Source organism: Anticarsia gemmatalis, chromosome 13 (assembly GCF_050436995.1).
Source record: "Anticarsia gemmatalis isolate Benzon Research Colony breed Stoneville strain chromosome 13, ilAntGemm2 primary, whole genome shotgun sequence".
In the NCBI taxonomy this organism is placed as follows: domain Eukaryota; kingdom Metazoa; phylum Arthropoda; class Insecta; order Lepidoptera; family Erebidae; genus Anticarsia; species Anticarsia gemmatalis.
The window spans coordinates 3,423,561-3,438,571 of record NC_134757.1 but is presented as its reverse complement, the minus strand read 5'-3'; the positions used below and the strand labels follow the sequence as shown (position 1 = coordinate 3,438,571).

At 35.0% G+C, this 15,011-nt stretch overlaps 1 protein-coding gene across 5 annotated transcripts in view; it reads right to left on the bottom strand.

The window, feature by feature from the left end:
- The window catches only part of LOC142977660 (putative G-protein coupled receptor Mth-like 3), a 70,850-nt gene that overhangs the window by 12,082 nt on the left and 43,757 nt on the right, over positions 1 to 15,011 (bottom strand). For 4 of the 5 annotated variants that reach the window (XR_012959719.1, XR_012959716.1, XR_012959718.1 and 1 more), the window contains exon 2: positions 1,555 to 1,723. Coding sequence is in view for 1 of the 5 variants with exons in the window: in XM_076121727.1 (XP_075977842.1) it covers positions 1,555 to 1,723 (169 nt within the window). In the remaining 4 variants the exon portion in view is untranslated. Of the gene's footprint in view, positions 1 to 1,554; positions 1,724 to 12,188; positions 12,715 to 15,011 lie in introns of those variants that run through there. The other variant, XR_012959717.1, reaches the window with a different exon arrangement.

Sequence of the window (15,011 nt, the reverse complement as noted above, 5' to 3'; positions counted from 1 at the left end):
GTTTACAAAACTTATAAAGAACTTTATTTCGGAAAAACCAATTTGGTAAAGTTCATTTGCATTAACTTCTCAAGTATCTAAAATTGTAATACACTTCGCTCCTACGCTTATGACCCAGTTAATGACACAGACATCGTATTATACAACATACATGAAGCAAACTAGAGCGTCAGCGAAACAAATAAATGTTGTCATCGAGATCAAAACCCACAGAAAACCTTTTTTAGCTATATTATACTTAAAAGTAATAGTTGCGCTCACCGGTCAGTGAACAATCTAAGGGTTAAGCAACCACAAGCGCGGACATTTAGTACATGGGTGGCTGTATAATGGTATGAAGAGTGACCGTCTCCGGGTTCGGAGGATACGTATAACATTTTTTCACTTTGACATTAGGTTGGTCATTAACGTAATATGCGATTTGGTAATAATAAAGTTGACTTTATTACATCACTGTGTATGACCATATGAAATACAAAGTTCCCGTCTATCGGTCTTCGTTTGTTCATTATGAACTAGATGAACTTAAACCTTCTCAACGGATTTTCATCCAATTATCTATACTTAATATTATCTATACTAAATATTATAAAGCTGAAGAGTTTGTTTGTTTGTTTGTTTGAACACGCTAATCTCAGAAACTTCTGGTCCGATCTGAAAAATTCTTTCAGTGTTGTCTAGTCTACTTATCGAGAAAGGCTATAGGCTATATATCATCACGCTACCAATAGGAGCAGAGTACTAATAAAAATGTGACAAAAACGGGGAAAATTTTGACCCATCCTCAAATGTGACGCAAGCGAAGTTGCGCGAGTTAGCTAGTTTCCAATAGACAGAGTGATTCAATAGACAAGATTAAATGTATATTTAATTAAAGTTTAAGGTTGGTAGATTAGTGGGCATATAATGTCATTCGTTGAAGATGTATTTCGGCAAAACAATGTTTGCTAATAACCACAATAACAATGAAATGACCAAAAAACGATACTCTTAAAATGTAAACACGATATTTAAGTAACACATTCATTAAAGGTTTTTGTGATTTTTGTTGTGTAATTTGCAAACACATGAAAAACTATGAGCATTGTGATGAGGCTTTGTACGCTTTAAAGGATCCTTGATCTTTTAGAACCTTTACACGGTTTCTTGATTTTCAGCTGGTTCAACGACCCCGTGAGATGACTATGTTAACCATTGCGTTAAGGCTCTTGACTAGCGTGTTAGTCCTAAAGTTAGCCCTTCTCTCGATACAGGAAAATCTTTGTCCATTAATGGGACGTTATTGTGTTATTGGAGCTACATATATGGCAGGGAATAAACCGTTAGTATATCATGCTGCATTGTTTAAAAAAACTGTGAGGAATTAGAGATTTGATCATCTTTCCTTTTACCATTAAAATAGGTTATAATTATTTCAATTGCACATAACGTCTAAAAGTTATTTCTGTGTTTGTGGTTGAGATCGTCGAGTATTTGCGTGAGAGGTGCTTGCTTATTGACCAACCGGATGAGACTGTTCTTTGGAGTTATAATTTGTTTAAAAAATATACTTACAAGTACTACTTAGTGGGTAGCTGTGTGTTTCATCTTTTGATCTGAAGCAGATCAATGCTTTCAGTTCCGTCGTGTTGGAGTTAGGACTGCTCACGAAGTTGTCTATGCAGTATTTATCCGGACCATAGTCTTGTGGTGTGTCGTCCACGAACACGTTGAGGTGACCGTTCTGTCAACAAAAAAAGAAATAAAATAAGTTTTAAAACAAAAAAAATATTGTAGAATTACACCTACGTCCTTTTTGGTTAGGCAAGGATTAAACAATGCTACTATTTATTCTTTCTCGTGATGTATAAAGAGTGCATGTAACCTCTGACAACTAAATTGCCTGCCGTTTGATGGTACCAACAATCGCAATATGATTTTTTATAGTAAACTTCGGGTACATGCGTGCTATTATAAAAAAAAAATGCAAAAAATAGTATAATGTATAATTTAACTTTGTGTTACCATTAGTTCCCATGTCTCGTGTCAAATTTTATGTAAACACGTGCATAAAAAAACTATTTCAGCCATGAACTTCCTCTGTCATTGTCAGATTACAATGACTGTTTGTTTATAACGACTTTGTAATTAATCATGTTTTATCTCAAAATTCGCGAATCAAAGCGTAATAATAGACCGTGGCGGTGACGGCAGTCAGAGGTTAGCTACTATAGTTCGACAAATTGGTAGTGAGTCTTGTAAGGTTCGCGGCTGGCGAAGGTAAAAAAGTTTCGTTGGGTATAATACTATCTAAAGTATAGTTTCTGACATAATGAATAGGATATCCTAATGGCAGGATAATTAAAAAAAATCCGGAGTTTAGTACTTAGTCCAGTGTCATCGTGTAGATTAATATTCGGTTTTTTGTTCTATTAAGCTACCGACAATTATATAAGCCTCTAACCCATAGTTCTAGAATAGCTTCAGCTCATGGCCCTAAAATTATTTAGATTTAACCCCTAAGCTGAAAAGTTATTTATATATTACGTTATGTATACATGTAACGTAACTATGTGATTCTTATGTGTTCAGAAGTGTTAACAAATCAATATTAACAAGGTTCATTCCCGGCAGTGCAACAAGTTCTTGGGTTTTCCTAGATGGAAATTCTAAGTAGTCGCGAAGAATTTAGTTGCGTGACCAGAAGGGAGCGGCTCAAAGATAAATGAACAGGCGCGCAGATATTTTTTAACAACGGTAGAAATCCATAACGTTCGTGGAAACGCCATTGATTGTACTCTAATTTAATCTCATTGTATTATACGTAAGTCTAATTCTAGAATTGCTTTTTCCCTAATAAAATAAAATAACATTATACAATATGCGGCTTCTGTGGTGCAGTGGATAAGGTGTTCTTTGCCACTAACTATAACGGTGCGTCAGTTCAATTCTTACGCGGAATAAATATCTGTGCATTAATAAATTGTTGTTTCAGGTCTGATAGTCGCGGAACAATTATATCAATAGAGTTAATAAATTGTTGTTTCGGGTCTGATTGTAGTTTGTGTCCGTTGTTTGCATGTTAGTAAAAGTCCAATTCTTAGCGCCAGAGATGTCTTAAAAAAGAAAAAAATTAAAATAGCACGTTACAGCTGTTTTTTATTTGGTAGCAATAGGTTATAAACTTATCTATTTCTCATTAAAGTTATATCATACAGGGAAATGCAAGCCACAGAGATAACATTCTTATCACGGGTACTTTCGATTCATTGATATCGAACAAGAATAGCATTCATTGCCTACTGTGACTCAACCGCAAATGACATAATTATTTTCATTGGCTACTTTACTTAGGTTTTCTGTTACTAGTTCACGCCGTTCAAAAACGCCGGTGCGAACTTATTTATATTGGGAATATCTATACTAATATTATAAAGCTGAGGAGTTTGTTTGTTTGTTTGAACGCGCTAATCTCGGGAACTACGGGACCGATTTGAAAAATTCTTTCAGTGTTAGATAGCCCATTCATCGAGGAAGGCTATAGGCTATATATCATCACGCTACGACAATAGGAGCAGAGTACCAGTGAATGAAAAATGTTACAAAAATGGGGAAAATTATGATTCTCTTATGTGACGCAAGCGAAGTGGCGCGGGTCAGCTATCATCTATATCAGTGGTTCCCAACCAGTGGTTCGCGGACCATCAGTGGTTCGTGGAAGCCAAAATATGGTCCGCGAATGATATTAATACCACTAATACTATACTTACTAACAATATACTTAAATAGTGGTCCCTGCTAACCAGAATAATATAAAAGTGGTGTCGGACTAAGAAAAGGTTGGGATCCCCTGATCTATATGCATACTTTTCCAAACGTCATCTAAATCTGGTAAGCAGTTTCGTATATATAGAAAATAAAAAAAACATTCCTACATTCATATTAATAATACTACTCTCAGTATGGTTTTTTATATTCGTGCAATTATCAGATTCAATTTAGACATATTTATTTCATCGCATTCCTGTTAAGAGGACTCAATAAAAACTGTTTATTGTTATTCAAAAGATCCATTTCATCAACTGTATATCCATACTAATATTATAAATGCGAAAGTAACTCTGTCTGTCTGTCTGTCTGCTACGCAATCAAGCCTAAACTACTGAACCAATTTGCATGAAATTTGGTATGGAGATATTTTGATACCCGAGAAAGGACATAGGCTACTTTTTACCCCGGGAAAATGACGCATTTCCCGGGAAAATTCAAGTGGCGAACGAAGCAGTAAATAATCAATATTATAATGACATTAAAATAACAAAATTCCATTGTCATGGCAAGTGTTTTAATGGCGGATATGCCTTAGCGCGACTTCGTTATATTAAAAGATATAAACAATTTTGAGAATATTTTTCGTGAAAAAAAAGCATATTTTACTCTGCTCCTTTTGGTCGTAGCGTGATGATATATAGCCTATGTCCTTTCTCGGGTATCAAAATATCTCCATACCAAAATTCATGCAAATTGGTTCAGTAGTTTAGGCGTGATTGAGTAGCAGACAGACAGACAGACAGAGTTACTTTCGCATTCATAATATTAGTATGGAAGTATGGTTAGGTCTACCGCGAAACATGCCTAGCACATGAGAACGGTTCAACATTGATTCGTTTACGTGACGTACAAATCGTAAACACATCTTACATTTATAATATTATGATAACATTGTAATAACATTAAAATGTGATTAGTCTAGTACAGTCAGTTCGACTTCTATTATCGAGTATCGACAACCGGCTAGCTATCGAAAAATGTTGTATGAAAATCTGGGCAACGCCTCTAGCGGACGTTGTAGAAACAATTTTTGTCGTACATTTTAAATGTCAAACTCTCGATACTCGATGTTTCCGAGTGTAGAGAATCGCGCTACAGATAATAAAATACAGACACGAACTTTTTCGCTCGGGTCACACAGGTGACAGGGTTAATCTTAAACAAATACACTTTACAACCTTCCTCAAGAATCTTTCGATCTAATAGTGAAAACCGCATCAAAATAGTTTTGAGTTTATTGCAGATAGACAAACAGATACGGTCAGGGGACTTTATTTTGTAATAATGTAGGGATTTATTCATAGAAGACGTATTAGTCAAATGCATCAAAGTTAATAGTGAGAATTAACTACGTCATATCTCGTTATAAAATGTACCGCGCCGTCATGTTACTTTTCAGCTAGAACTCAATGAATCAACGTCATTCTTGATAACATACTTAAAGTGAAAACGAACAACAAGATGAGTTCATGTTTTTTTTTATATTAACTATTCATAAACGTACTGGTCGGTGCTGAACACGTGGTCTCGAGTTCGATGGTAGGTTCGAGTGAAGTGCTTCTGGTCTTTTCTGATTTATATAAGATTATTCTCATTGCCTGAAGTTTGGTAATTTGCCTTGTGTATGGGAATAGACTCTACGTGACTGGTACCTACATAACTTTACCATTGTAATGGTAAAACGTAGTGTCTATTTCATATGGTACACCTTTACCTACCCCTTGGGTAAAACAGGCGTGATGTTATATATATATGTAAGATTTTTTTTTTAAAGTATTATATTATGGTGCTACTTCTACAATATTATAATGTACCTTCATTGTTTCCTGGCAATCTGCCCGATAAAGACCATTCCCTTTTGCCCATAATTTATAGCTATTAACCTCTTGCCAACGGTTTACACTTATAGCGAACAAACAAACAAACGCTTCCATATGTGTGTGTTATTGACTGTGCTAATATTGTACGATGATTCCATGATTCCTAGTTTCACAACTTACGGAAATACTAAAAATGACTTCTTATCCGATATTTTCTTACAATATGGTTAGTTTCATTGAAACCAGCCAAATATACACTCTCTATTCCATCATCTTCATACTCAGGTGGAAAAACTAAAATAACCGTAAATTAAAACAATTTTAGGGTTACTAAGTTTAATCTGTCCAATCATATAAATCTTAGCATATAAGTTACTTGATCTTATATAACGCCAATAAACTTATTAGCATTCTACGTTATTAATATGATAATTTTTCCTGTACGGGTCACGCAATTTACACTCACCGCACTTGTTGGGAAATATTACATCCTTGAAGAACTCTTATGACGTATATAAGTTTCGTCACGAGGTAAACAATTAACTCTTAATGAAATTACTCGGAGGAATAACAGGCTAAAATACAACAACAATTTAATAAATTGACTCATAGCGATCATTCAAAGATGCGCACGTACATATACACAAATTCGCAAGAGTACAACGATTTATCATTTTGAACATCATAGTATGTAGGTACTATAATGTAAGGTTTGCTACATAGTACACACAAATTCGGTTCGCACATTCGGTTGGGCAAAATTACCGAACAACAAAACCGACTCGACTCACTTGTTTCGCTTGTGCCGATCGGGTTCATCTACACACATTCGGTTTTGCCGGCGGCTAGGCCGATTAATGCCGAAAGGAATTAGTTTGTAGCATGACATACGAACATTTTTTTTTCTGAATATAAGAACCTGTGGCTTATGAGTATGCCTAATACAAATTTGAGGGATGCAAGAAAAATAGCTAGCATGGAGACAACAACATCGACGGCTTCCAATTCCATCACTCACACTCTTTTCAAACGTCTCTAGCCACTATTCCTCGTTCCTTATACTCCTACTTCCTTATATTATGTTAAAACTCTCGATACTCGACAGTGCAGACTATACAGAATTGCCTACTGTTTCGTACTTGCTTGACACACAAAGCTAAGTGCATATGCACGCAAAGGATGTTCCTCATAAACAAAACTCATTACACATAAATGTTCTTCCATAGCCGGCTGTTAGTTGCAAAAATATACGCGTTTTTCGTCTTAATTTTAACTAGACATAACAATGCATTCTCAATAATATTATTTAAAGATTCTCCCGGATTTTGTATGAACTATTAATTGGTCTTAATATCTTAAACGATTTTTAACGACTGTATAATTGTTTAATAGATAACAGCTTATTCGGTAATATTTTATTTATTACTAGTTTATTCTCGTGACTTCGCCTGTATCGTCTGTTATCAGAGTAAATAGTGCATTATTGAATTTATGTATAATTTTAACCCATTATTATGATTACGTTACTCCACTGCTGGGCAAGGGTTTTCTTCCAAATTGATTGAGCTGTTAGGCCTTCAGCCCATTAAGCTGACCAAGTGTAGATTGGAGACTTAGATTGCCTTAAAAAAATGTATAAAAATACTTTTACCCCCGGTTTCTGAGGTACATTTAGCGGTAGTAGTAGTATTTGGTATATCTATTAAATAGTGTAAAAAATCATACAAAAAAAAGCTATTGAATAGATAAACTACTGCTAAATGTACTCAGAAACCGGGGGTTAGATATACAAATTTTCATAATAATGTTTTCCTTCACGGTTAGAACAAAAGATAATAATTTCTAATACGTCGCTCTGTTTTGACATAATTGAAGGACAGACACACTTTCACATATTAGCATTAAAGTATAGATTCTAATGTCCCAAATTACGTCACAGATTTTTATGAGATTTGTACTTATTTGATTTTGATAGTTTTATATGTTTTTCATTAAACGATGGTCCAAAAACTAAATCCGTGATTCCTTAAGAGTCATAAAGACGTAATAGACATTTTGATTTGGACATCTATTGCACAGATTTACCTAATAGTTATTTTGTAACATTTATGTAGGCAGTGAACAAGTCAGTAGAGTGATTTTGTATACAAGTTTCGTTGTTGGCGGATGTATACAAAATTCAGGATTTAGAATAGGTATAATTGGCCAGCTGACGGTGACCTGTATGATATAACTATACTCATATATTTTTGGAAATACAGAGAAAATAGGTCGCCAAGCCGCTACCATTGCGTCGGGAGGATTCGATTCCCATACGGAACAATTTGTGCGATCCACATTTTTTTTCTTAAAATGACAGCTCCTCTACGCAAGATTTGCTCTTTTGTCGCTTCAATAATCGTTAAAGTAATAATTTACTATGTTACTACACAATACATACAAATGCACAAATAGTAATACAATTTACTACAGTAATTAACTTTACTAAAGATAACCCTTCAAGGCTTCGTATTACTTTGTTTTTAACCGATAGATAAGAGCTGACCCTATCCTTGAGAACACTCCTTAACAATGAGTAATTATCTATACACTGACCATTTAGTGAACAAGGATGCGCACGCGCAGTCAGGCAAATCTACACTTATTTATAGACTACTAGCTTTTGCTCACGACTTCGTCCGCGTGAAAAGACTTCCCGGGTAAAAAATAACCTATGTCGAGGGTATAGTGCTGAACCCAATAAGTATAAAATCGGTAATCGGTTCAGTTGTGGACAAACACATGCATTTTATTTGGTTATTACTTAAAATAATTTGCTTTGCACTGGGAAATTTAACTTATTTGATTACACTATGAACTAGAAAGAGCGCAAAAATCTTTTTTTATTTGTCACTTATTGGGTTTTAGCACTATACCCTCGATATGTTAATCCGGGTTATAAGCTATATGTGTAGCAAATTACATTAAAATCCGTCCAGTACTATTTTTGTGAAAGAGTTACAAACATACTTACTAACATAATAATGTCCTCCTAGCCGATATACGGCTACGGCGGTCAGTTTCATTGAAACTGGCCATCTGTGCAGGACTTTGTTTATAGTGTCCAAGTGTGTGCACAATACACAGGTACACTCTCTATTCCATCACTCGCATAGTTTGGTGGGACGGATAACCGACACGACCAGTGAGAGGTCAGGCGCAGGACCGACGGCCTTACGTGCTCTCCGAGGCACGGAGGTCTTCGACCTCAACTTCCGAACTCCGGGCAATCTCTAAGAAATTCTTAACAGAAAATCTCAGAAAAACATACTAACTACCTATTCATGCTTATAAACTTTTGCATTAATAATACAAGTAGGAAGTAAATGTGGGTAGGTAACCTAATTGATTAATAACTAAGATTAATTACCTACTCGATTTTCTGATTGGTTTTCACGTAATGTCTTCGTATCAAATAACTGAAGTTATGTTAGAAAATAATTAGTTCCTACTGATTTCGTAAGCTGCATTTCAGTCAGTGACTAAAACTACCTTAGGTATTACCATAGTTTATATATAAAATGTATTATTACTACTATTTTATGGTCTAATCATAGTAGGTTTTTATACTTAGTTTATTCTAAAAATATTTACCCAAATGATTGAACACGACAAAGGATGAAAATATAATCTCATTAAGATGCTTTTTATTACAAGCAAAGTTTATAAATACTGGTAAGTAAAAGGTAACAACTACCAGTATCTCAATTTTCTATCACTATCGACTGTCAATCAGCTAGTTATAAAAAAAAATGTATTAAAATCTGATCAGCCAATTTTCAGTATATTGTAACTGCGTTGATTGAAAAGAATCGCGCTTCAGTAGCTTGCCTACTAAAGGTTGATCGTATAATTCTATCCTCGTTATGTCGTTAAATGATTTCGCATTTTCTTCGAACAAAGATAATTATAGCATACCTACAGCATTTATCTTCGCTAGACAACAGATTATATGTAATTTTAATGTTTATACATGATATGTATCTGTGGTTTACGTCGATAAAAATATACGAGAATTTATAGAATGCTGTATCATTTTATAATGGGATTCTGGTGACGACAATAGTTTTAACTAATTCATAGTTATTAAAAATACAAGTTATCAAAGGCATGAATAATTTATTTGTTTACCGCGTCATGTTGCGGTCTATAATCTAATATTAATCGAGAATATTTGGAAAATAACTCGAAACTCCATTTGCATCATGCACCCAGGTTTGCCTAACGTTTTACACTAGCCGTGGAAGGAGACTGCCTGACTAGACTGAACAACAATAAAAAAATGTTGCGAAAACGGGAAAACTGAAGTCTAGGCCGAAAATGTTTTGTACGGCCTCTAGTTTGACATAAATGTCAAAATTAATTTCAAAATTATGACCCTGAGACACACAATATTTGTGGTTTAAAGTGTACATTTACGGTCAAAACGGATCTTCGATTCTAGGTAGGAAAATCCATTTTGCAACGGTAAACATCAAGAAAACCCAAAGACATTTCTAATAGTCTATGTCACTTTCCATCGGCCTTCATTCTAATATTTGATGTTGAAATCTTGTTAGCATCTAAACGAATGATAGCAAATATAAATAGTTATATAAAATTAGATATATTTCGAACACAAATAGCGGAAAAACAACCTCGTATTTTGTAAAGGCAGCCAGATTTTCCGGAAAATATAAATGATTTTGACTACATTATTATTATATTTCGAGCCAATTTCCTTGAACACAGTTGTTTTGTATACTATTTATTGGTCATCCGATTTAACATCCAAACATTTATTTTTTTTGGAAAAAAACATCGTGAACAAACCTTGCATGTCTGATAGCTCTAAAATGGAGTATTATTTTTTCAGCAATAGCAAAAGGATATTATTATTATTTATTCTGCTGCTTATAGATGCCGCCACCATAGGTGCTTAAAAAGAAATTGGTTCTGAAAGAGGAATACTTTCTAAAAACAGTCACTGTCTCAAAGGCCTGGCCTCTCATAGCCCTTGTCAAGCTTTAAAATATAAGACAGTAATGAATGTAAACACACTTTTTTCCTATTTACTTTTCTTTCCGCGTTTTCTACTTCAATCAACGCGGCAAAGGCAATCATGAGACAGTATATTATTGGAGGAAAAGATTTGCAAAAATCCGCACTTTAAACCTTTATTGTTATATTATGTTCATACAATGTAGTATGTGTATCTGTGGTCACTGCTTGCGCATACATATTGTAGTCAAGTACCTAGGCTTTGTAGTATTATCTTTTTGCCTAGTCTCATTTCGTATTCACAGTTTAATACAATTGATCCTTATGCCTAGTTTCTCCACTTCGAAATACGTATCAAATAGCTTATCAGACATTTGCTCACGCTTTTTCTAACAGATAGATGAGTGACCGCATGGTGGTATTTGAAATAAGCGTCTCCGTGCGTCGAAGGGCACGTTAAAAGTCGGACCTGGTTCTTCTCATCACGATAAGCCATTCCAAAGGCCTTTCGAGTGGTTTGCAATCAGTAGGTTAAGCAACCTTTCGCGCGTATTTTTGTAGTGTTGTCGTTTTAAGGGAATTTAAAATTTCATAATTCACATCGAAATACGGTCCATGGTTTGTCATTAAGTCATCTCAAAGGCTTCCAACAAAATAACTTTGACATTACGTTGTGAAGTAATCAAAAACGCGAAAAAGCTTGGCAGTGGTATGTTCAATATCTAGGTTTTATTGCAACAAGATGTAGTGTGTTGTTATGAGGCAATTTTAAATGGACGGTTTCGCCACTTCTGAATAAGAATTGGGTAATTTAACATGTAAAATGACAGATTTTGTTCTAAAACCGTCACTTTATCCATCGGTTATACTACATTTATCCATAAGATATGAAACTTCTTTTAAGAACTGCATACTTTCTTAATCTGGGCACTATTTTGCGGGACTAACTAAACTCCCTTTTCACCAGAAAATAGAAGGTAGGTCTCGGGAAGCAATAACGCAATACAAGCGAAGTTGCGGTCCAAAACCAGTTTTACTATCATTATAAATTGCAGTTCGATACAGACGAGTGCAAAAAACCCATGCTTGTGTACATTGATGTTACTTACATACTAAGTTGTTTCGGCTTCGGGAATTCCGGCCCGTTATGTAACGCGCTCTGTTTATAAAAAGCCTCCATCTTCAAAACTGATATTTGATTTATTACTTGTCACCACAAAATAAACATAGACGTAGTTTTATCAAAGTTTTCCTGTTGAAATAACTCGCAGAATTATTTAGTTACTGTACAACGAGACTGACAAATTATCAATATTTTTTCTGTCGTTACCTTGAGTGTATGGAGCCAGTAAAAAATGAATAAATGCTCCATACATAAAGAGGTTATTGAATTTAACACCTTTAGACAAATTAGCTTTGATGTCTTTTGTACCTTATATAAGCCTTCCGTTTATAAAAATAATTACACGTTTTTGCGTCACAATCGCGTTTTTACAATGGTTATTCCACATAGTAATAACAACATAAGATTATCCTCACCGTTTGTAGCTGCAATTTGGTAATACTGTCGTCAACTGGCACTCTTGATTCATTCAACTCCTGCGAGCAGTTCATCTTGTAAAACAAGAAATGGAATTCCTTCGTCACGTCAAATCCTTCGACCACAGTGGAGTCATCCCATACTCTCGGACTAAACTTGTCCGGAGTCTGCTGACACAATTTAGTATACGGATTGTACGCCTCGCCAAAAGGACAGCATTTTCGGGCACATTTCTCCTTCATACACACACAGCCTCTTTCAAGTCCCGTGACGTTGTCCACAAAATATTCACCCTCCCTATACGTTATACCATTATACGAATGGTTAGTTAGTTCAACACTGTTTTCGCGGTTACATTGTTCCGACACAGTACCCGACACGATCGCAAATATAATAGTTATTATAGCACGCATTTTGATTAATCACTGCACACGTCCGTCGCGTACGGGAGTCTCGCAGCGACTACTTTGATTACAAAAATCAAGTCTCAGTCGACTCGCGGCAGAAGGGTTTCGTTCAACTCACGCGCACCTACTAAGACGATTAATGACAATTAAATTGAATCATATTTACTATTTTGTTCTCGTCAAAGTAACTGGACATTAATGACTCGTTCGCAGACTGTTTGTTTATGATAATTGCGTCATAAAAACTGAATGGGAATGTTCATTTTGCTTGTAGAGCTATTTTGACGCCTGTGCCTACTCATAGTTTAAAAATGACGGCATCCATCTACGAAGAAGACATTGAACATGAAAAAAATGTACCGAGCAACAATGAAGGTTGATGGCAGCTCAATCAAATCCGTTTTTTATTGTCACGGCTCGTTAAATTTATTTAAGGCACATGACTCTTTTGTTTAACAGATCGGACAATAAGCTACATTTAATTTAATAAATATCATGAACAAGTACACACGGTTATTTGATTCCAAACGACTACTACAACTAAGCAGAGCTACTATGGTAACCAAATAACTGATAATCATACTTATATACTTCTAAATACATACATATAAAGAAATTATCAACCAGACTCAGAACAGATACTCGTGCTCCTCACACAAATATCTGTCCCTGGTGGGATTCGAACCACCACACAAGGCGCGACGGTTATTACGGCGAGTTGACCACTTTAACCACTGCGCCAAACGTGCAGTATACTTATAATTACATACTTATATACATAGATAAATTAATAACCAGGCTCAGAACATATTTATCAACATACAAATATTTGTCCCGAGTGGGATTCTAACAATTGATGATGTTTACGTCGTATAATATTTAAACAGACCGGTACTTCATTTCAAAGTGAAGATACAAAAGCGGTCAGTGTTGCGGTTGTTTGTGTGTTTATCTCCAAAATAACTGAACCGGTTTGCGTGTGGTTTTTGTCATTAACTTGTTATGTGACGTCCAATGATTTTAACATTGATACTTATTTTAGACGATAACTGACGGCTTAATTAATTATTTGAGGTCACGTTTTCGTAAAGGTGAATAAAGTTAAACCACAGTTTACTTCACAGGGGTTAAAAGAAAAAATATATAACTCAGCGTAAAAGATGTAATAGTAGTTTCAAATATTTACGCGAATATTACTCATTTTATTTAAACCCAGTTTTTGGAAGCATGACTACTTTGTGACTTGGCTTTGTTTTGGTTAAAATATTTTAACCTATTTAGATTTAAGCTTGAATAATGTGAAACAACAATCGAGCTGTGTGATCGAAGAAGACTGGAAAACCGATGTGTGCTAAGGTCCCTTACAAGATGGACTTACGACTAAAGGTCATTGGAGACATTGAAAGTATATGCCTCAAGACCAGGCGTTATGGAATTTGATGTATATGTCTAGCAGTACTTCTGTAAAATGTCTGACCTGATTATCGATGCAAGTTTTAACGCTATTGAATAGATAACCTACCGTTAAATGTACCTCAGAAACCGGGAGTAAGTCACTTAAAAGGTTCAGAAGGTATCTATTCGGTGTACTCGAAATAGTGCTCGAGATTCAAGTACTCTTAGTACTTCGTATGATTCACTTACATTTGTGTTGATTCCGGTTCGTTTCTTAAAATGTTAGTTTGGAACTCCCGCGACGAAGGATATACACCACGTGAGAATTGGCTTAATAAAAGTCTATATTTAGCTTCCACTGAGTCGTTTTATTTGATGATCATTGACGACATCGTTAAGGCGTGTGAAGTTTCAGATACGGAAATATCCAGAATTTATTTTGGGAGATGTCATATACCTAAATAAAAATAATTTATTACAAACAATATGCTTTCAAAAACATCCTGTAAAAATTCCCAAGTCGCTCAGTGTCTCTGCCATAACAAGTTGTGAGATCCATAGATCTCACAACTTGTTACGGCTACATATGTAATACCAGTCGATAAATCTATTTAGTCTCTACTTAAAGGACCTTTTGTCCTAAGTTATTACATAAGTTATTATCATGCCAATATTAAAAATATTTTACGTTTAAAACAAATAGATCGACCTGGCCATCTTTGTTTCTTTGAAAAGACTGAGAGAAAAAAATTAAGTGAGGGCAAATATAAAAAGTACAGGTTCTGAAAAATACTCAGATGTTGACGCTAAAATCACAAGTACTGGAGATTCTCAGGTCGTATAGTATGTTTGTACACAGTAGTACATATGCAAAAACACAATAAAAATAAGTGATACGTGAAATTGATAGGCTCACTGATAAGAAAGCAGCTTTTAGGCTGCACTAGAATACAAATACCTACTGACTGATAACTTATGAATATTTCCCCGAAAAAGTCTAAATACATTGAATATAGGACT